Source organism: Odocoileus virginianus, chromosome 34 (assembly GCF_023699985.2).
Source record: "Odocoileus virginianus isolate 20LAN1187 ecotype Illinois chromosome 34, Ovbor_1.2, whole genome shotgun sequence".
Lineage (NCBI taxonomy): Eukaryota > Metazoa > Chordata > Mammalia > Artiodactyla > Cervidae > Odocoileus > Odocoileus virginianus.
This window is the reverse complement of record NC_069707.1, coordinates 31,449,334-31,473,436: the sequence shown is the minus strand read 5'-3', so window position 1 is coordinate 31,473,436 and position 24,103 is coordinate 31,449,334. Positions and strand designations below refer to the sequence as shown.

Here is a 24,103-nt window from a genome sequence, read left to right as displayed (position 1 = left end):
GTCTGTTCAAATGAGGCTGCTTATGTTGAATACTTGCTTTCCTTCTGGGAGTCTGGAATCTTGGTATTTGCCAAGCAGAGGAAACCTATGTGACCAGCCCCCAATAAAAGCTCTGAGCTCTGAGTCTCTAATGAGCTTCTGTAGTTGACAACACTTCATGTGTGTTCTCGTAAGTTGCTGCTGGTGGAATTAAGCACATTCTGTGAGGCTCCCCTGGGCGGGGTTTCTTGAAAGCTCGCCTTGGAGACTGGCATCTAGCTTCCTGTGGGTTTTGCCTCGTGTACTTTTTCCTCTGGTTCATTTTTTATAGTCTTTCACTGTAATATATGTTAGCCATGAATATAATTAGCTGCTGAATCCTTCAGGTCTTCCTAGAAAACTAGTGAACCTAAGAGTAGTCTTAAAGGCCCTGGACATAGCAATCAAGATGCTCACCTGGACTGCTCAGCTGAAAACAATCAACTAGAACAGCACATAAAGGAATCCCATAACATGGTGATGAATCTTCAATGAAAATAAAGCCCACCCTTACCCCTATCATGAAATCCATTGACTACTTACGTGACTGGCCTGTAGATCTCCTTAACACCAATGAACTGAAGTTGCTCCATGATGTCTGGGATACTTGCACATCGAGTAAGATTAATTCTTGGGTAATAAAGAAGGTATGAGAGACACATTTCATTCCTGGTGCTTAATCCTCCCTGAAAACGGAGATATTTTATTTAGAAAAGTATATGTTCCACCAACTCTGATACTTATAGCACACAAACCACAAATGTTACCCAGTTTCTTCCAATATTGAAATGTCACCCATCTTAAAGCTGAAAAATAATCACCTAAATGACAACTTGGTTTTCAAAAAGACAGTAGCACTTTTTAAATATTTCCAACTCCTTAAAAGTTATCTTTCTTAAAGAACCTAATAATCTCCTCAAAGTTCTGTTTATATGGTGTAAAGTCTCACTATAGTGAACGTTTCAGAGGATGTTTAGCAACATGATACCAATCAGTGTGCTGGAATCTTTGCCTGATTGCATTGAATTTTCTATAATCTTGTTGTCATAATTATCAGCATCTGCATACCACAGGGGAAACAGATTACATACTTTAAATCTAAATATAAATAGTGGACTAATTTAAAAAAAGATCAAAGATCCATATAAATAGTGGACTAATTTAAAAAAAGATCAAAGACCCTCCAAAGAACAGAATCTGGAATTGCTACCGTATATTATCTACAATGTCCAATTTTCAACCAGAAGTTATTAAACATGAAAAGAACCAGGAAACTATGACCTGTATTCAGAAGTAGAAATGTATTGTGAAGGATATAGATGCTGGATTTAGCAAAGACTTAAAAACAGACATACACATGTTTAAAGAGCTAAAGAAAGATGTTCAATTAAGGATAAATAAGCTAAAAATGAGTTAAAAAAAATAAGGAATAACATCAGAGAAAGGAAAACACACAAAAAACAACCAAATAGAAATTCTAGATTTGAAAGATACTATAACTAAATTAAAAGTTCACAGGATGAGCTCAACAGCAACTTTAGATGGCAGAGGAAGGAAGCAATGAATTTTGAAGATTGATCTCTAGAAATCTCCCAACTCAAAGAACAGAGAGAGAAAAACTAAAGTAAGTAAAAAGCAACCCAAGAGAGCTATAAGAAAATATTAAATATTCCATGTATGCAACCAAAATGGGCTTCCCTGATAGCTCAGTTGGTAAAGAATCCACCTGCAATGCAGGAGACCCTGGTTTGATTCCTGGAATGGTAAGATATGCTGGAGAAGGGATAGGCTACCCACTCCAGCATTCTTGGGCTTCACCTGTGGCTCAGATGGTAAAGAATCCGCCTGCAATGCGGGAGACCTGGGTTCGAGCCTTGGGTTGGGAAGATCCCCTGGAGAAAGGAAAGGCTACCCACTGCAGTATTCTGGCCAGGAGAACGCCATGGACTTTATAGTCCATGAGGTCACAAAGAGTCGGACACAACTGAGTGACTTTCACTTTCACTTCATGCAACCGAAGGCCCAGAATGAGAAGGAAGAGGAAAAAGAGAGTAGAAAAAACTATTTGAAAAAAATGGTGGAAACCCTCACATATTTAGTGAAAAGCATTAACTTACAGACCCAAGAAGCTCAACAAATGCCAAAGACAATTATGAAGTGAGTCATACCTAGACACCTTACAGTCACATTGCTGAAAGCCAAAGACAAAAAGAAAATCTCAAAAGTGGCAAAGTAAAATGATACACTGCATACAGGGATCAACAATACAATGGACAACTGGCATTTTATCACAAATGATGGAAGTAACGATACTGGAATTATATATTCAAGTGCTCCAGAAAAAAGAAATTATTCAAGAATTTTGTATCCAGCAAATCCTCTGTCCTTCAAAAGTGAAGATGAAAAATGTAGTAGTAGTGTTCATAGCTATACATTAATGTAGCATAGTGGCTAGTATGCAATGATTTTACAAATTGCAAAACATCATGCCTTGTACTTTATGAAGGGTTGGGTAAAAGAAGAAGCTGATCTACAAATGAGGCTGCAACTGACATCTCAGTAAATATATTTAATCTACCCTTGAGCTTGGATGGTTACTCAGAGTTACACCAAATTGTAGGAAGGGAATCAAGCTTTTGCATTCTCACATCAACCAGCCACTGAAGACAGTATGACTTTAAGTGAACCATCCCTTGATATCAACAGCAACATCCGGTGAAGGCACACTTTGCTTATTTTCTGTTGTATGTTTGTCTTATGCTTGTCTTATGGATTTATAGAATTTATTTTAAATGTTGGATACTGATGCTTTATGTGTTGCAATTTTTTTTTCAGTTTAAAACTTATCTTTTCACCTAATAGTGTTTTTGAAGTGACCAAAAGTGTTAAAGTAGACAAACTTATCAATCTTCTAATTTAGAGTTTGTACATTTCATATTTTAAGAAGTTCCTACCTACCCCAAAGTCATAAAGTTATATATATATATAATCTCATATATATATTTATTTATATATATATTTACTTCTCCTAATGATTTTAAAAATTTTATTCTTCACATGTTAATACTTAATTTACCTGGAAATTATTTTTTGTGTGAATTGTGGGAAATGAAGATGCAATTTTATTTTTGCCATCTGGCAACTGTACCAGCAATTCTTAGTGAAAAGTCCATCCTGTCCCACTTACCTGAATGCCAATTTCTATCTTAAACCAAGTTTCTATACAGGGGGTTTGAAGTTTCCAGAAACTCTATTCCATTCCACTGTTCTAACTCTGGACCCAAACTACACTATTAATCACCATAGCTTGAAAGTAAGTTTTCATACCTAGTAATTTGTTTCTCATCTTATTCTTTTAGTAGTGTCTTGCCAATTCTTAACCCTTTGCTCTTTTATGTAGATTTTATAATTAACTTGCTCCGTGTAAAAGCTAAAGTTGCGAAATTTTTAGAAAAAAATTTTTAAAATAGTATAAAACCTTTGGCTAAGGGAAGATTCCTTGGTTAGACACCAAAACCCAAATAATAAAATCTTTATGAATTATATGAAATTTATAAACCAATTTATAAAGAAGGATTATCTTGTATTTTTCCCCCCAAGCCTTCTATCTGTGAACACAGTCTCTCAATCTCTTAAGTGATCTTTAATGTCTTAAAAACTAATAATTTTCTTCACAGAGATCAAACACATCTAATGTTATTTTATTTCTATAGAATTTATAGTCTTAAATTACATTTTATTGCGATAGTTTACTGCATACTAAAATATAACTAACTTTAGGTATACCAATTTGGGGGAGGTTTTTGATGTGGAAAATGACAATATCTGTGAATAATGTGTTTTACTTCTTTGCTTCTTCCTTTCTGATCTTTATATTTCATTTTATTTCTTTCCTACTATGATAATGAATAAAACCAGTGATAATAAATATCCTTGTTTTCTTCCTGATTTTGAAGAAATACTCCTAGCATTTCATTTAGCTTGAAAACTGCTCTAGATTTTTCACAGCTAGTCTTTAGCTGGGTAAGGAAATTCTCTCTTATTCTTAGTTTGATAAATGTCCTTTTTAACCCCCATGACTGATAAATTTTATGAGTGCTTTTTCTGCTCTGATTGAGGTAATCATAAGTCTTTTTCCTTCAATCTCTTCATGTATAATGGCATTAATGTATCTTCTAATTCAAACCAATTTTACATCACTTAGTTATACCCAAGTCAGTCCTAACTTACATTTTTATATAGTGAGAGATGCGGTTTGCCAATACGTTGTCAGAGTGCCTTCCATCTGCTGTGTGTTGTGGACCTTTCTTGTACTGCCCATGTCAAGCTTCAGTACTAAGATTATGCTAACTTCATAAAATGAGTTGGTAGAAAGCATTTCCCCATTTTTTTGTGTGTTCCCTGGAAGAGACTGAGGAAGACATGAGTGATTTATTTCTTGAATGTTTGGCAGAACTCCCCAGTAAATCTGCTGGAACCAGATTTCTCTTTGGGTCAGAAGCCCTAAGGTCATGGAATTCATTTCTTTTTGAAGTTTTGATTCATCTAAGTCCAGACTCATGTGCATGGTCATTAGTAACCACAGGTCTTTTATTAATAATATTCGGTGAGGAAAAACTGAAAGATTAAGGATAGCTTTTCATGAAAGAGTCAATAAATTGCATTGCAAATATTACCATAATATCATTAGTTAATCTGATAAAATCTTAAAACAGCTCTGATTTCACTTTTACAATGTTTCATGTTCAAGACAGTCAGGAATTTTGCTTCCAAATAGGAATGCTTTTTATTTTTTTCTTTCTAAAATCAAAGTTTATTCCTCCCCCTCCACAAATAAATTTTAATAATAAAATTCTTCTTACCCAAGTCATCCGGGCTCTATCTTTTGTGTTGTAGCGACACTCAGTAATTAGATTATCTCCCTAAAACATAAAAGTGGAAGCTTTCAGACTGGAGTTTCATGCTGTTTTATTTATCTAACACATCTGTAGGCCAACAGTTTAATCTGCTATATGAATGCATGCATTAAGTCATTTGACTCAAGAGTAGACTTTTGATCTATTAAATTCTAGGTTTGCTAGCATAATAAGCAAGCAAACAAACAAATAAGGCTCTCTTTGTTCAGGCCAGACTCCACAATGTTCTAGCTGCATGACCTTAGGTAAGGAAATAAATGAATCATCTGGGCACAATTTGTTCAACTAAAAAATAATGATAAAAATAGCACTTATCTCACACAGCTGTTGTGAGGAAATTAAATGACAGAACACACATTTAGTTCTTAGTACAGATTAAACACTTCTTAAGTGTCGGCCACAGATACTAGTTACTGTGATTATCTTCTTATTTACATTATTTACTTTAAAGGTCCTTAGTCAGGTATTTATTTTCATAAAACAGACTTGTGAGGCAAATTACCAGTAACTTATTTTTTCCAGTACTTTTCAACCTTTTGAACAGTACTGCACAAAAAGAAACTAATTTTTTATGGCTCCCGGTCAGGTAAGTGGACAGGCTATTCACAGACCAGAAGCAGCAAGCTCTGGGTAATAGCCCTCAGATTTGTCCTCGCTGCCTGGATATTCAGAGGGACCAGGAATCAGTATTTCAACATTTATATCTTCTCACGACATATCAGTTGAGGAACTCTGAGATAACCCAAAAAAACTGGTTAGAGAGCCCCAACACCAGACAACATCATAAAATGGAGTGAAGTCTTTAAGAATCTTGAGATCACTCAAATTTCATCTTTCTACTCCCAGAGCATACCAGGGAATTACTGCATGTAGAAAAGATATTGCTATTACTCTCATTTCATAAATAGTATAAATATCTGACTTTTAAGAAGAAAACTAGGGTAGGAACTTGTATAACTATTGAGCTCAATGTCAAAATAAAAAAATTGACAAAATGAAGCATCATAAAAATTTTAAATTGTTCATCATTGGAAGGCATAAGATTCCTTTCTGTGTTGTTCCATCAGAACCTCAAGTATGGTTGCCAGCCGGATTACACACAGTAATATAATTAGCTATGTCCTAATACCTTAGTCAAAAGAAAAAATGATCTTATATTCACTTTTATTGAAATGAAACTTTCCAAACTTCTGATCTTACCATTACCAGAACTGCAAGCCAAGGGATTATTAACTGGGGAGTCTAGAAAAATGGTGCTTAGAGCACAAAACCTAAGTTTTATTTCCTTTGAAATCAACAACTTGAGTTGCCCCTGGGAATAGTAAGAAAAACAAGTTTCAATTTTGGAAAACAGATCAAACACATTCTGTGAGAGTTATGCAACAGCCATGGTGGGTGGCTTTGAAGCTATGGATAGGGTGAGCAATTCATTACACCAGGAGAAACCTAGCTAATTCTCAGCAGGTATATGTCTCAGGATTTTGATGACATTCAGTGATAAAGAATAAAAGCATTCATACTGGTAAGATTGTTTGTTCTTCTTTTAGGTACTGAAACTCCTGGAAATTGAAGTCAAAATCATCATCGTAAGCGAGTAATCTCATTTCCTCCCCTTTGCGAAAATGACGCAGCCGGATGCCTCTGCCTGCCAGGTGAGCGTGGAGCAGAACAGCAAACACGTGGATGCCACTTGGCTTTTCAGCTTCCAAAGCCTATGGGAGACACAGGGGGGACCTGGTTAGGTCTCCAAACAAGCGCAGACAGGTCACCTTAAAACAGAGTTGGAGGGACGACTGAGAAGAAAAGCTAACACAATTCACATGAACACGTGAGCTGCCAGACATTTATAATCTGGGTTTTTCCTGACTTATTCCTATCTTTGTGAAGCAATACTGGCTGGGAGGAAAGAAGAGGAAGTAATGCTTGCTGAGGACCAACTGATCACGTCTACATATTATCTTTCTTTTTTCTTCTTTTAGGAGGTGAGCAAACAGTTCAAGCTTCTGGCAAAAAGAACCCAGTATTTTGGTAGCTTGAAAATTGAAACTCTTAAAAGGAGAATCTACTCCTGCTTTTCCAGATAAGAAAATTGAACTGGGAGAATTAAATTAAATGAATTGCTCACAGTCCTACAGCTAGAAAATGATGTCATGGCAATTTAATTCATGGTCTAAATGGTCTAAATAATTCAGAAGAGATAACCTTTCCCTTCTACCAGTCTTCGATACTGTCTACAACCACAATATCCTATAATTTATAAAGAATATGATCCATGTTGAAATACTTTCATTCAAGAAAAAAAGAACTATGAATGAAGCAGCCATTATAAAATACTTATATATGGTTTTCTCTTATCCATTATGTATTTTATATTAGTTATTTTGCTATTTGGTTAAAGAAGAGTCGGTAGCTATAAATCAGAGAAAATGAGAAAAAATGAAAATAAATCATGGAAAAACCAAATATGCATTAAAAAACAAAGTTGAGAAAGCAAAAGGGGACTACACAAAGGTTGAAACCACAAAAGATAAAATGAAGTGTCCAATATGAAACAAACAAACAAAAGGGAAGGAAAACACTGGACTTCTACTCCTGTAGCCTTCAGGACTTTAAACAGCAATAAAGGTCTTGCTAAAATTGTAAACAACCATTTTATAGCATGACAACAAGAAAAAGATTAGTAATAAGCTTGGAATTTTCCAAACATAGTTTCTACAAGTATAGATTAATCTAAGAAAAGCAGCTCACAGACCCAGACACACCATACCTCTTCCAGGCATTCCAGGGTGCAGTGACCCTCAGACCGGAAGTCGGGCAGGCCTGGAGGGATGGTGTGAAAGAGGCTTACCCAGAGGCCAGCCTCAATCACCCCAGCATCGTATTTCCTTATATCTGCCGTATAAAATAATCTCAATCCAGAATTATCTATTAAGCCTGGAACAAGAGCATTTAGACAAGAAAAATTAAAAGTGAGCTTGAGTACTTGAAAAAGTTTTCCATATTCAGCTGAACTGAATAAAATATGGTTTATTGATTTTCCTTAAACTCACAAGGGAAAGGAATACAAGCAAAGATTAGTGAAAGGCAACATCCAGATTCACAAAGAAAACTTACACAACGTACCATGGGAAACATGTTTGTATTATCTAATGATACATTCCACAATTATCTAACATGAAGACAGAAATAAAAATTCTAAGTCATTCATTAGAATATATAGTAATTCAGCAGAAGTTTTATTTGATACTGTTTTGAGGTGAAGCTCAGTAACATTTACAGAGAGGTGAAAACCACTTGGTCTGGAAACCATGTGATGATGGAGAAAAATATTAATAATTAACTTTATAGTTTATCACCAGTCTTTTAATAATTCATCAGTCATATAATCAACAAACAATTATTAAGAATCTATGATGTGAACAACATAACAACAGGCATGGTGGGGAGGGAAGGTAAGATACATCTCTTGCTGTGAGATGGTTATCATGAGGAGGGAGAGTATGGGCCCCAAACACTTCATAGATCCATCCCACTTGGAAACTAACTGACTCCTTTCTGCAACAGAGACTTACCTACCTGTGAAATGACCCATTGGGTCAATTAGCATTTAAATAATTTTGTATTAATTGTTGTGATTACGTTATTGTTTGCCGTCCCCACTACACTATAATATCCCTGAAGGTGGGGACATTATGTCATTAAGCACAGATACAGCACATCCATGGTGCTCAGCATTTGCTGAAAAATTGCACAAATCAGTGTAAAATCATAACCTTGAGTTTCTTCTATTGATAATTTCATACTGAATCCTCTAAGTTTTTGGTGTTGGGATATTACATAGTAAATTCAGGTGTAAATGCTTGCCCCTCTTCATTTCAACATCATATTACACCAGTGTCAACACAACACAATGCTTAATATTTTCTAGTGTGACTAATGGTAGCTTTTTGTATGTGCTTTTAGAAAGAAAATGTTTCATAAGCACCATGGATTTGAGACTAATTTACACCCTAAAGGGAAAAGTCTATTTTTCTACTTTCTGGTAAGTAACATCCAAATGGCTTTTTAAGATCAGTGACCACATGTGCCCATTTGTTGGCTCATTGCTGGCCAGTGGCTGCTGTCCTAGTGTAACTGTTTATAGTGGCCTTTTCTACTCTAAATGGTATCCTACTTTGGATGACAAATGCATAGGTTAATTTTTTTTTACATTAAATGCTATTTTATTTGAAGTCTGTTTAACTCTGTTAAAATAAAGGGAAAAGTTACAAAACTTTAAAAAATCATAGGTAGAATGTATAAAAAAATACTCACCTTCCTTATATGTTGGATTGTCATAATGCACTTCCAGGAGCACATAATGAGGATCTAATGGAGTGCCAAGGGATAATCCAACATGAGGTGGATAGGAAAATCCCTAAACAAGCAAAATTCCATGACACAGTGTTTGGTGAAAGTCCCTCAGAGCTCTACTCTACTCAGAAACCAAACATTCCCAATGATATTTCAACATTCTACAACTGTATTCATCTATAGTTGATCAAATAAAGTGGCTTAAGGAAAGAATGAGTTCCTGTGGAAAGAAAAAGAACCCACCCGCATATCAAAAAGACTACATAGAGGTTTACTTCGAAGTGTTAGAATCGTAGGGGCGAAAGCGATCAGTTAACTTTGTTACATCTCAGGAATCAGCGGTCCCACCTCTCCACCTATGGCCCAGGCGAAGATGACAGTCTCGCAGGTGAGGAAGGCATCGGGCATGTTCGGGTGGTAGCACTCGTGCCCGTGGTCCAGGACACTGTCGCTGAAGCCGCTGCTGCACTGATAGAGCAGGATGTGATGGACCAGACTCTCGTGGCCTTGCTGAATCACGGGCTCAACCTAAACAAGCACGGGTGAGAGGGACGAGGCAGTCAATAGAACACCCCACAGCACCCTCCGATAGGCGTGAAACTAGCATAAATGATCATCGGTTTTTCAAAGGAATAGTTTTCTCAATTGTGTAACTGTTGTGTAGTTGACGATAGCTGTGTTTGCACTCATCTCTGGAGGACTGCATGCCCTCAAGACAGAATCTATTTTCTATTTTGCTTCAAAATGACAGTTACTGTTCAAACAGTTGTGTAATATATAACAATGACACAGAAGGGCAGCCCAGGATTTTCTGAGATTGTAGTTTCCATATCAAATTTGATTTGTGTGTGTGTGTGTGTGTGTGTGTGCACGCACGCACACGCTCAGTCATGTCCAACTCTTTGCAACCCCATAGACTGTAGCCTGCCAGGCTCCTCTGTCCATGGGACTTTCCATGCAAGAATACTGGAGTGGGTTGCCCTTTCCTCATTGGGTCGACCCAGTGATCGAACCCATGTCTCCAGCAGCTCCTGCATTTGGCAGGCAGATTCTTTACCACTGAGCCAGCCACCTGGGAAGGAACTTTTTTGCTGAGAGTATACTTATTTGGGTGCCTCAGTACTCCAAGGGGGACAGGGAACTGCTAATACATCTTCAGTTAAATATTCAGGCACATGTGAGGATTTTGCTATGTGCCTTCTAAGTTCAGGCCGAACCCTGTAGGCTGTACTGAGCTCTACTAGCTAGGTTCTGGATAAATCCCCTAAGGGCAAATGAGGATGGGCTGCTCCCAAGGCAGCTACCCTGGGCTTCCCTAGTGGTTCAGAAGGTAAAGAATCCACTAGCAATTCAGAAGACCTGGGTTTGATCCCTTGGTTGGGAAAACTCCCTGGAGGAGGGCATGGCAACCCACTCCAGTATTCTTGCCTGGAGAATCCCATGGACAGAGGAGCCTGGTGGGCTACAGTCCTTGGGGTCGCAAAGAGTGGGACATGCCCGAGTGACTAAGCACAGCACACAGCAAGGCAGCCACAGAAACTAGTGGCTTTCACTGGGGCACCACAGGAGGGCGCTAGAGAGCACACGGGCAGAGTATGTGAGGCTGGAAGGTGCTTAAAGGAGCTTCAGATAACTTCAAAAATTCTCAAAATGAAAAAACAAAAAACTTTTAAGAGTAAGTGACTTTTATGCATAAAATAGACAACGAATGAGAACCTACTGTATAGCTCAAGAAACTGTACTCAGTACTCTGTGGTGAACAAAATGGGAAGGAAATCCAAAAAAGAGGAGATATATGTGTACACAAGGCTGATTCACTTTTCTGTACAACACACACTAACACAGCATTGTAAAGCAACTATACTCCAGTATAATTAATTTTAAAAGTGCTTTTTTATATATAAAGCGAGTGCTGAAACCAACACCACGTTGCCAAGCTCACAAAGTACTCTAGGAACAATAACAGTAACATCTGTCTTTTATTTAGCACCTCGTAAATGGCAACCCACTCCAGTATTCTTGCCTGGAGAATCTCATGGACGGAGGAGCCTGGTAGGCTACAGTCCACGGGGTCACAAAGAGTCGGACACGACTGAGCGACTTCACTCACTCACTCACTCACCTGCCAGCCACTATTAAGTCATTTCACATATTTCACTTACTATTTATAACAAATCTGTAAGGTAAATGTTATTGTTTCCATTCGACAGATGAGAAAGCTGATCGAAGGATTCTGCAGCAAAGCCAACCATGGCTAGGAAGTGGTAGATGGGATTTGAAACTAGGCTGGTCTGACCCGTAAGTTAGCAGTCTTCTCATTGCAACACTCTATTGAAGGAAGATACGTTGGAGATCACCAACAACCTTGGAACTCACTGCCAGTGAGTGGGTAGATGAAAGGTTTCACGTGGGCAAGTTGCCCACAGCTGTCAGCAAGAGGGTGATGACACCAGGGAGCCAGCCCCAGGAAAGGCTTCGGGAGCCACTGCTGAAAATCCCCACACAGTGCCGCCATCAAGGGAACGAGCAGCGCCACACTGCGGGGAGCCTCATGCCTGAGGTCTCCTGCCTTCTTTCAACACCCTGTCCGCATGCCCTGGCCTCTAGGGAGAGGAGACAGACTGCCTTTCTGCTTTCTCCTAAGGAAGGCAAATAACAAGGTCTCTCCTAGAAACCCCGTGAAGGCTTCAAGGAGAATTGAGTTGCATTCCAACCCCCAGGTTACAAATTGATAGTACAGCCTAGAAAATGAGGATTTCCTAGGAAATCCTCCCACAAATACACCCACAAAGCAACAAGGAAACTTACTGCATGCAAACCCAGGTACTGTTCATTGGGAAATATAAGAAGCCTTGGAAGAGGCAGAGTCCTCAGAAAAAAGATGTTTGTTTGTTTGTTTCCTGTTCTGAGATTGAGAGGCAGAGAAAGAGAAGTGCCTGAGAATAAAATGTAAGGATAACTACTGAATAAAGTGTTGAAGTTGGTCGCTCAGTCGTGTCCAACTCTTTGTGACCCCATGGACTGGGGCTTGCCAGGCTTTTCTGTCCATGGGATTCCCCAGGCAAGAAAACTGGAGTGGGTTGCCATTTCTTTCTCCAGGAGATCTTCCTGACCCAATGATAGAACCCGGGTCTCCTGCATTGCAGGCAGATTCTTTACCGTGTGAGCCAAGAGGCCGCCAGAAAATATATGAGCTCTCAAACTCTTGAAAAGAGGAGAACTTCTTGATAGAGAATTTTGAGTTGACCATGGGGGATAATTAAGTGAGACACCAAGAATATCCCTCTGGACAGGAATAACCCACTTGGCACAGAGTCCAAGGTTCTGGGGACTGTGAACACCTTGATGAGAGCAGGACAGGCCCATTGGCTCACAGCACCCGCTATGGGATAGAATTTCCCATAAAGCTTCCTGTCATTCTTACAAAGCCTAGTGCTGCCAGCCCACGGCTACGAATCTCCCACCAAGTGACCACTGTGTATTATCTTCTGCTGCCATGACCATTTCACAAACATTTGAAGCAGTCACAGCACTTGTGTTTTATCCCCTGCTGTGATATCCTTCTTTACACCAAGTAAGAGTGAGGCAGAGACTGGCCAGCACCATCTGAGGAAGGAGACAGAGCTCCGTGACTCTCGCTTGTTGGCTGAACACAAGCATTCAGCACTGCCCTTTCTTGGGCTCCTGGTAACAGTCCACGGGAAAGAATTTTCCTTTGGCATCACTGCCCGATTTGAATCAATGGTGGAGTTCTATACTTCTGCATTTACAAATTTTGGAGACAAACAAGGCTGTAAAGCTTATTTGTCTATCACTACTATAAGGGGAAGTACTTAGAAAGGATCTCCTATTTTGATTCCTACTTCACAGATGTCACATTATCATCACAATCAAAATGGGAATCCCAAAAGTTTCCTCTATTCAGAAAAGTATTGCAGTGATAGATATTGTCACAGAAGGTCATGGCACGATAAAGTACACAAATATAAATAAATTGGTATTTCTGAGACTGCAATGAACATTTAAGTGAGTCTTGCTTTTAAGCTGATTATGAGTTTGGCAGAAGAAATAAATTTTTAAAAATATTATTTAAAAGTGCCTATGGAAGTAGGTAGCAATGACACCGAATATTAAACTATGTCACTGATCACTGTGTTCTTGTACATAAGCGAAATTTATAGACCTAGAACAGATGGTAGGCCTGTACACCCACCTTCATGTGCAACAAGCCAAGCAAGGATGGTCTAGAGCTGTGGGTTATCTGTTAGCCTGTGTGCAAACTAAAAAACAGCCCAGGAACCAAAACACAGATAAAAAGAGGGGGAGTCTTTAACCTGAAGGATTTTAAAGAGTAAAACAGTCCCTTCAGTTAGTTCAAGAAAATGGAACTTTGGGGGTTATCCTTGAGAAGACTTAGCAATAAAAAGGAGAAAAAACATGAGCTGCTAAGCATAGCCAAGATCAAGATGAAAATTAACACTGACCATAAAGCAGTATTACTGATTGCTGTTTTTGATGTTCCTGGACATCAAAAAGCTGCAAATACTTATACTGCTCCTCACAAACCCATCTTCTCTTTTACTCTCTTTAGCCAGGTCAAAGCAAAGTTCTTGCAACACACTGACTGTTTAATAGCTACTCATTGAATGGAAATGAAGTTACTACTTCCTTTTCCATTCAGCCAACGTTAAGGAGGCTGAGTCATCAAACGCGTTGCCTCCTAATTTCCTGATCTTCTCAACTCCAGTGACCTAGGCGACATCCCACTTCCTTCACCATCTGCCAGAGATGCAATCACCAAGTCTAGTGAAAGAAAGTGAAGTCGCTCAGTCATGTCTGGCTCTTTGCGACCCCATGGACTGTAGCCTACCAGGCTCCTCAGTCCATGGAATTTTCCAGGCAAGAGTACTGGAGTGGGTTGTCATTTCCTTCTCCAGGGGAAGTCTAGTGAATGCTACCTTTAAAAGGTAACCTAGGAACTTTCCTGGTGGTCCAGTGATTAAGAATCTGCCTGCCGATGCAGGGGACACAGGTCCAAGCCCTGATCCATCTCTGTACCTTGGGCGCCACCACAGTGAGAAGCCCACACACCACAACTAGAGAAAGCCCATGCACAGCAACGAGGACCCAGCACAGCCAAAAATAAGTACATGAATAATGAATTTTAAAAAGGTAACCTGAGTGTAACCATGTTTTCTCAGCTTTCAAATACCAATGACCTCAATACTAACACTTGCAAAATAAAATTATTTTTTGCTTAATTCCCCTGTACTGGGTTAAGCAGTGTTCCTGCAAAATTCACATCCACCGAGAACCTCAGAATGTAACTTTATTTGAAAATATGGTCTTTGCACCTGTAATTAGTTAAGATGAGTTTACACTGGCTGAGGATGGGTCCTAAATCCAATGACTAGTGTCTTTATAGAAGAGAGAGGAGAAGATTCAGACTTAGATACACAGAGGGAAGATGGCCATCTGAAGATAGAGGCAGATGTGAGTCAAGTTACCAGAAACCAAGTAACCCCAGAAAGCATAAGAAGCTGGAAGGACCAAGGAAGGATTCTCCGCTAGAGCCTTCTGAGAAAGCATGGCCCTGCCGACACCTTGATTTTGGACTTCTGACTTTCAGAGCTCTGAGAGAGTAACTTTCTGCTGTTTCAAGTTACCCAGCTTGTTGTCGTTTAGCTCTAGGGATCTAGTACAGCCTCCCATCTCAATTTTTAAATAAAAATCTAACAATTTTCAGGTGTGCACATTTGTAGCTAGGTCATGGCTGTCTCTGCACTTGTTTGTGACATGAACTTATCACAAATATACATCATTTCCTCTTATCTGAATAGGTCTGTAGGTTAGTTGGGGGCTTTCCAGGTGGCATTAGTGGTAAACAACCCGTCTGCCAACGCAGAAGATGCAAGAGATGTGGTGTCAATCCCTGGGTCAGGAAGATCCCCTGGAGGAGGGCATGGAAGCCCACTTCAGTATTCTTAACTGGAGAATCCCATGAACAGAGGAGGCTGGCAGTTTACAGTCCATAGGATCACAAAGAGCTGGACACGAGTGAAGCAACTTAGCATGCATGTAGGTTAGTTAACAATATTGTCTCAAGGGTAATTTCCTGGTTTTGATAATCAAACTAAGGAAGATAAGATGTTACCATTTAGGAAAATCTACTATTTTTACAACTATTTTTTTGTAAGTCTAAAATGATTTCAAAATAAAAAATGTTAAAAAAAAAAAAAGATTCATTATCTATAGCCAAATATGTGTGCATCTTGCTTTTGATTTTATTCTAGGAGGGTTAAAAAAACAGGGAGATAAAATGCCCCTCTTGACTGGTCTAAGAATACTGAGCTTAGTGAGAAAAACAGGAGGTTATTAGAGCTCTTATGAGCAATTTTCCTTTATTTATTCTTCTAAGTCTACCCATTTAAGATGTGACTTGTTAAAACATGTGTGGAACACAGCTCTCCAAAGCCAACTTGCAGTTCAATAAATTAAAAATTAAAACAAAAGGAAAGAGGTGATGGGCGGGATCTGTAATGAGCTGGAAATTTTGTAAATCCCCATCACTGTTCTTCTTGCCTGTTCTTGTCCTCGGCATCCCATTCTATGTACCCACCCGAGGCATAGGTTGCTGTCCATGTAAAGCAGGTAAACCGTTTCTAACAAAGGTTAGCCAAAGGGCATCTGGTTGATAAAGTGATGCAGCCTATGGGAACATTTCAGCCAGAACTAGCAGTGCAGATAGATGAGTATAAGGTCATATGACTATTTGCCTCACTTTCTCCCTTCTTATCTCCATTCCCACTGGGCAGAGCTCTTTGAGAATAACAATATATCTGACTTTTAAGAAGCAACCAAACTGAGCAAGAGAATGATATCATTGTCCCACAGGTGATCCAGCCTGAAATAGTTCAGGGTTCAAAGCAAAACCCAACTTGTTGATGTGTTATCAAGGGGCCACAGCTTGAATGGATTTGGCAACTAAAGCCCAGGAAATCACGTTCAAATCAGATGGAGATGAATAGAAGAAATGAAGAAAAGGGGGCAACTGAGGGAGAGGAGACCACTGGGAAATAATTCATCCCCTACTGCAATCTTGAATTCTCAAAGAACCATCATCTTCATGTAGGACCGTGCCCCGCCAGCCACAATTGACTAGTTCAGGGGCGGGTGCTCAACACATCAATCCTTTTTTTGGATTTTCAAACTATGAAAAAAGAGTGCATTGTCTACTAGAAGGTGGAGACTGCGGAAGAAGCCAGCATGTGGTGAAATACAATAAAAGCACACAGCAAAGTGCCAAAGACAAGACAGTCTTCATAGGGTTTGAATACTTAACTCAAGCTGGCTTTGACTAGATGAACCTTTGTTAGCAAAGTAATGTCTCTGTTTTTAATATGCTGTCTAGGTTGGACTAGACATATAAACATTATATTCATTTAATCCTCAAAACAAGATAATGAGCTTAGGTAACAGAATTATCACATGTTTTATATAAATGGAAAGTAAAACACAAATTAAGAAACTTGCCCAAGTGTCAAAGCCCTGTTTAACTTCTGATGGCCTGGACTGTGAGACGGTGCTCCTAGCAACCACAATGACTGAGGTACTGGCCTCTTTATCGGGAGGGTAGTAGGTGGCAGAGTGTCTGCTCCACTGAGATCACGTCAGGTCCCCGTAGCCTTTACTGTATACCCATCATCCAGATTCTGCTGTCTAATTTCTAATTACTTCACCTGAGACTCCTTGGAGGCATAATCTTGCACTTCACTTTGCCAATGGCAAGAAGTGCAAGATAATGTACATGCCTCTAGGGAAGGTGAAAAATAAGGGAGGATGAATGTCTAGTGATCTTGGGTCAAGAGGGACAGCTCTAAACATACTTCATGTGCTATGAATTGAATACTTGTGCCTCACCCTGAAACTCATATATTAAAATCCTAACCCCCAAGCTTATTACAAGTGAGGCCTTTGGGAGGTGTTTAGGTCATGAAGGCAGATCCTCATGACGGGATTACTGTGCTGGTAAGCGACCCCAGGGAGCTGCCTGTCCCTTCCTCCATGTGAGGTCGCAGTGAAAAAGACAGTCACCTCTGAGGAAGAGGTTCTCACCAGACACAAGAGCTGTAAGTGCCTTGGTCTTGGACTTCCTGGCCTCCAGAACTATGAGAAATAAATTTCTCTTGTTTATGAGCCACCTGGTCTATGGTATTCTGTTAGAAGAGATCGAACAGGCTAAGACATTGAGAACAAGTCAAATCTGGAACTACAAGGCCATCATATCCTTGCTTGGCTCTTCCCTAGCCTTACTCTGCCCCCTACTGTTTTCTCCTGGTACTTCCTTAATCAATCCTTCCTACATAAATTCTTGTCTCCAAGGACTGCTTCTGGGAACCCAATCTAAGACCAGTAGTGTAATGGAAGAGCATTTTTGGACCACATTTTCTTGGATTTGAATCTTTCCCCATTACTACCTTATTTATTTTTCTTTAAATATATTTGACATATAACACTGTTCAAATGTAAGGTCTACCACATACTAAAAGGCTTGATTTGAATTTTAAATCCGTATATGTAAGACTGAGATGTATTTTCTCTACAGAGATCTTTTTCTGAATTACAGCCTCCCTCCTTCCTCCAAAAGAAACTTAGCTACATTGCCACTTAAGGGTGTTTATGTACAGTTTTTAATAGAAATATTCCTTATCGTTTTGCTCTGAAAATCTTTTCTCTTAAAGAGATGCTCTCCATTTAGTCATGCATTCAACTAATCAACTAAGAAAAAACACAAAAAACCACACACCTATATCTAGTCTACTGTGCGCTCTCTGTTAGGTCTCAAAGGAGAAAGCAAAGAGGCATCAAACATGAGTCTGACAGTCATATTGTTAAGGGAAGCACACTGATTGAAACTGCCCACCCTGGCCAGGCACCATAGTAACTGTCTGCATGAGTTGTTTTACAACAGGAGGTCCTGCTAAGGAACACGGAACTAATAAGCCACCACCAACAGGAAGAGTTCAGGAAAGGTCAACATGTCTGACCACCTCCCAGAATCCTTCTCACTGGCATCCATCTTGGCTGAACAAGGTGTGCATCACCAGGAAGGACTCTGAGTCAGAATGATTGGCTAAGGACAACCCGGAAACTAATCCCATCACCATAAAACCCGAGACAGCAGCCACATGGCAAAGATGTTCTCCCCGGTTCCCTTACCCTCCTGCTCCCCACCTGGGTGTCCTTTCCCAATAAAATCTCTGGCTTTGTCAGCACATGTGTCTCCTCAGACAATTCATTTCTGAGTGTTAGACAAGAGTCCTGTTTAGGGCCCTGAAAGGGGTCCCCCTTTCTGCAACAATACGGTTCATGTTCTAGAATGGTAGAGAAGTATAGACCAGAGAATGATAATTTCTGGTTGCCTCCCAGCATTGATCCCCCTAGAAGATTTTCCTACCAGAATCCTGAATTGCTTAGCTATACCACTGGGCTAAGAACGATTCCTACTTCCCTTGCGTGGCCTAAATTCATTTATGTGATCCCATCCTTGATATGAACTTAAATTGGTCAAATCACAGGGACTTTTCCATGGTGGCTGATGGAAGAGACATCCTCTCCCTTCCCCAAGATGTGAAAGAAAAAGTGTTACGTTGGGAGTTGAGGCCGCCATTTTCCTAACATGAGGGAAAACAGGCCAAGGATGAAAACAACAGAATAGTAAGGGCCAAACTCAATGAAGCTGAAGTTCTTGAAACATCATAAATCTACAGACTAACAGATTTGCCTGAAATCAACACAAGCAATGCTCAGTTGAAATTAAAATCGGTTTGGTGCTGATAGTAATTGTCAATGACAATAATTTTCTTCCGTCACCCTTCATTTCTTCCCTCTGTTTAGACAAACAATGCAAACTGAGATGAGCACTCAATCTGGATTAAGTTAGAAGCTCTGTTAATTAAGACTTCTGAAAAAAAACGCAAAAATGAGTTCCCAAAATAGCTAACATCTGAGTTTTGGGTTCTATAACATATGTGAAAGCCAATTTTTTTTTATGAGAACACCAAATATTTAGAATATGCCAAAGCAATATAACTTCTCTTGTGGCTCAGACAGTAAAGAATCTGCCTGTAATGCAGGAGATCCAGGTTAGATCCCTGGGTCAGGAAGATCCCTGGCACCCACTACAGTATTCTTCCCTGGAGAATTCTATGGACAGTCCATGGGGTCACAAAGAGTTGGACATGACTGAGCAACTAACTTTCACTTTCAAAGCAATATGGCTCATCCTATTTTGTATTTCCCATCTATAAAATACCCTTCAAGCAACTTTCCTGTCATAATATTCATCCTAGTCCACACCTACTATGCATCCTACCTGAATTATAGCCATAGCCACACACTTATTTTCTTGAATGTACAGAAGTTTGCTTTCTGAACCACACTCCATATCCAATACTTTGCTCACCTGAATCTAAGAGCTGAAAAAGACCCTGAGGCTGGGAAAGATTGAGAGCAGGAAGAGAAGGGATGGCAGAGTATGCGATGGTTAGACAGCATCAGTGACTCAGTGGACATGAATTAGATCAAACTCTGGGAGACAGTGAAGGAAAGAGCAGCCTGGTGTGCTGCAGTCCATGGGGTCACAGAGTTGGACACAATTTAGTGACTGAACAACAACCCTATCCCAGGCAAACCACCTTCAGAAATCAGCACTTTTAACCTTGTTAATCTGAATATTGGATGGCCCCACCCCACCTGTCTTATAGCCAATCAACTCCACACTTCTGTTTCTGACATCAAGGGCTCTCATTCATTGGCTGCATGTTACTTACACAGTCCCAATATGCATGAATTTCCAGCCATAGGAATCACTTCTCTTTATGCACTGTGTTCATTCTTCCCTCTATGATTTCATTAGTACCGTTTTCTCCACCCAATACATCCCCCTTACTCAACTCTGCTTATTAAAATCTTCCTCATTCTTGAAAGCCCAGGTTTTGTTTTCCCCGGAAGCCTTCTCTGATTATTTTGGCTCATATTTGTCTTGTTTCTCTGAACTTCTTTCAGGAGGCAATACTATGTCATAGACTGAAACGAAAGACTTGGTTTAGAATCCAATGTCTAGCACTTACCAGCTGTGTGACCTGAGAGGCAGATTGCTTAACCTTACTGAAACTTGGGGTTTTTATGTATAAAATATAAATACAAATCACCTTCTAATCCATTATAAAAAGTAAAGGAAAATATGTCTAGCTCATGACTCTCAGTACGATGCTTAAAACTCTGCTCAGTTCTGTGCAACTTAGTCAATCTATCGTTTTTTACTGGATGCAATAATTTCATATGAGTTTTTTCTGCTTAACTGGAGTTGCAACTCATTGTTTTAGCACTTGCTGACAATTCATTCCAGGGAGTAGACTTCTTCAAAGCCTTTATTATTTCTGTATATTGTAATTAAGAGAATAGAATGTCAAGACTAGATATTGCCAGTTACTCTTTGACAAGCGACTTCTAACTTACCTGTAAGGGTAAGCTGTTTTTAAACAATGAATTGAATATTTTAGGTTAACTTGCATTTCAGATTCTGGAAATTCATGGAATCGAAAGTAGATACTCTTTATATAAAATAGTGATGATTTACTGCTTCCTAGTACAGAAAAATGGTTCAGAGAACTCATCCCACAGTGCTGTTAGTCACTGCGTGCTACTCAATGCGGCAATACATACATCAAAGCTGTGAGTGTATCTGCATTTCTGCAGGGTAGAGAGATACACAAGGACCAACATGTTTTATGGAAAATCAAAAGTGCAGAAATAGGGGATATCTGATAGGAACATAGTTCCACATCACAGACTAACAGGGAAGACAGAACAGTGCAATAAAAATGCACGAATGCTCCAATTTTATCTAAAGTGACCCATCTGCCTACAGTGGAGAAGTAGACTAAAGATTAATAGAGGAAAGAATTGGAAGCAACGCTCGGCTGAGCAAAGATAAGTAAACATTAAATCACCAAAATAATGAGGAAAGTATTTGCAACGTTTATGTCAAGAAAGGGGCCTATTCCCTTAACATAAAAAAGCTCTGATAAACAAACAAAAAAACCCAGTAAAGACAGGCAAAGTTACATGAATGAAAAGTTCATAGCAAAGAAATACAGCTGGTTACAAACAGAGAAAAAGTTGTTGAAAGTCATTCATAATTAAATAAATGGAAATGAAAACAACATACTCTTTCACCTATCAGATTGGCAACATGTTAGAAGTTTGTTAAAAGGCCATGTCTGAGAGCATTAGGGACTGAATGCTGTATCTCTCAAAATTCATCCATTGACGTCTCAACCCCCAAAGTGACTGTGTTTGGCGACAGAGCCTTTATGGAAGTATGATCGGTCACAATCGTGTCCAACTCTGTGAACCCATGAACTGTAGCCTGCCAGGCTCCTCTGTCCATAGAATTCTCCAGGCAAAAATACTGAAGTGAGTTTTCATGCCCTCCTCCAGGGGATCTTCCTGACTCAGGGACTGAACCCACGTCTCCTGTGTCTCCTGCACCGCAAGCAGATTCTTTACCCACTGAACCACCTGGGAAGCCCAATTTCTACATAGTGCATAGTGTATACAACCGTTCATCAAGTGTCAGTTCTCACATTTCTGATTCATAATCTGCCTATAATACTTCCTTGACTATTACATATATATTGCATTTATACTATGCTATTATACTTAAATATATTATATGGAGTCCTCCAAAATCTTCAAAAATATTTCTTTCCCTAATCTTGAATTAGGGAAACAGTTTTTTTCTTCTCACGAATTTTTAATTCAAAATTAGTTATTTAGAGTGATAACTGACCAAGATGAAGTAACATACTGTTCCTCTGCAAACCCAATTACAGCCTCCAAATTTTTAGGTCCTTAGAATAAAAGAGTTTTCTCCCCAACCCTGCTGTCAAGAATTTGCAGCCCATTGGCAGATGTCACTGAGCTGGTTTCACCTCTGAACAGACACAGTTCCTTCTGGGAGAGTCTCAGCAAAGACACCCAGACCTTCTCTTGGTTCTGCACCAAACATTTTCTGTTTCCCTGGATTGTTTCCGCTTTCTGGTCTCCTTTGAAGTTACAGTAGATAGTCTGCTTTTTGTTGTTATTATTGCTGTTATGTGTGTATGTGTGTTTGTTTTTTTGAGGTTTAAAGGCCTAATAATTCCATTCATGAAAGAACAGCTCAATGACTAACAGATGATCTTCACGATAAAATGCCATAGCCCTAAATTAAGGGGGGAAAAAAGCTTAGTTTTTCACTTAGCTCAATACAACTTACATGTAAATATAACTGATTTAATTCTGCATATTTTAATACTAATTAGGGTTTCCCTGAATATTCATTGGAAGGACTGATGCTGAAGCTGAAGCTCCAATACTTTGGCCACCTGATGTGAAGACCACCTGATGTGAAGAACTGACTCATTGAAAAAGACCCTGATGTTGGGCAAGATTGAAGGAAGAAGGAGAAGGGGATGACAGAGGATGAGATGGTTGGATGGCATCACTGACTCCATGGACATGAGTTTGAGCAAGCTCCGGGAGTTGGTGATAGACAGGGAAGGCTGGCGTGCTGCAGTCCGTGGGGTCACAAATAGTTCAGACATGACAGCAACTGAACTGAACTGAACTGAGAGTTTCCCTGGTGACTCAGATGATAAAGAAGCCACCTACAATGATAGAGACCTGGGTTTGATCCTTGGGTTGGGAAGATCCCCTGGAGAAGGGAATGGCAACCCACTCCAGTATTCTGGCCTGGAGAATTCCATGGACAGAGGAGCCTGGCAGGCTACAGTCCATGGGGTCACAAAGAGTTGGACACGACTGAGTGACTTTCACATTCACTTTCACTTCAAGACTTATTTCCACATCCTGAAACTTCTAGTACATATGTTTCTATATAATTTATCATAATACTTTTGACTTATTTAAATAAAGTATATTATTTTAGCATTGATTCATCATAATTTAAGGATTTTGTTTCCTGCAGAAATTTAATAAATAGGCCATCTTATTTTTCTTCTAGGAAGAGGAAAATAATCATTGCATGGTATTTTTTTTATTCCTTCAGGCATAGTTTAAAGATTAGCTATAATTGTAAGCAATACAAATGAATAACACTTGCCTGATGCAGAATTCTATGTTGGCTTTTATCCAAAGGTCTAGAATTCACTGCTCTTTAAATTAAATTTAAGTTTAAAGCACAGTCTATTTTATCTTGTAATGAAAGTAGGGGGAACTGATGTTAAGTATTTTTCTGTAAGATACAAAATAACATCACTTTAGAGCTGGTAATAAATGTAGGTTTCCCCAAAATAATTAATTTCATTTAATTTTGGCCCTTTCTATGAAGTGTCTGCAAGTAGCACAGCAGAAGAGTTCAGTTCAGCCCTTAAATTCCAAACATAATCCACAGTGCCACACATTCAAAGTTCATTTGTTTCACGGATAAGAGATTTATCTGAACGTTGTTTATAACTCACTGTCACTGACTTGAATTTAGATTTGAGTCATTCATCCAAAAAACATTCATCAAGCACCACTGCCCAGAATTGAAGGTCTAAGGATGAGAACAGCACAATTTTCCCGGGGCTCAGCTTCTAAAGTCAGTCTTGTTGTTATATGACAGAAAACCACAAAATTCTGTAAAGCAACTATCCTTCAATTAAAAAAAAGAAAGATGAGTCCTATAGGAAATATATAAGTATTATAGCATTCAGTAACAGTCATCATTTCTATTTATATGCTCCAAGACATTACACATCAGTCAG

The 24,103-nt window shown here is 39.2% G+C and overlaps 1 protein-coding gene across 2 annotated transcripts in view; it reads right to left on the bottom strand.

Moving 5' to 3' along the window:
* Positions 1-24,103, bottom strand: part of MOXD1 (monooxygenase DBH like 1) — an 87,833-nt gene that overhangs the window by 13,276 nt on the left and 50,454 nt on the right. For both annotated transcript variants that reach the window (XM_070461404.1, XM_070461405.1), the window contains exons 5-10: positions 9,636-9,815; positions 9,249-9,351; positions 7,702-7,868; positions 6,455-6,646; positions 4,881-4,940; positions 562-704 (exon numbers count right to left, since the gene is read on the bottom strand). In XM_070461404.1, the coding sequence (XP_070317505.1) occupies positions 562-704; positions 4,881-4,940; positions 6,455-6,646; positions 7,702-7,868; positions 9,249-9,351; positions 9,636-9,815 (845 nt within the window). The remainder of the gene's footprint in view (positions 1-561; positions 705-4,880; positions 4,941-6,454; positions 6,647-7,701; positions 7,869-9,248; positions 9,352-9,635; positions 9,816-24,103) is intronic.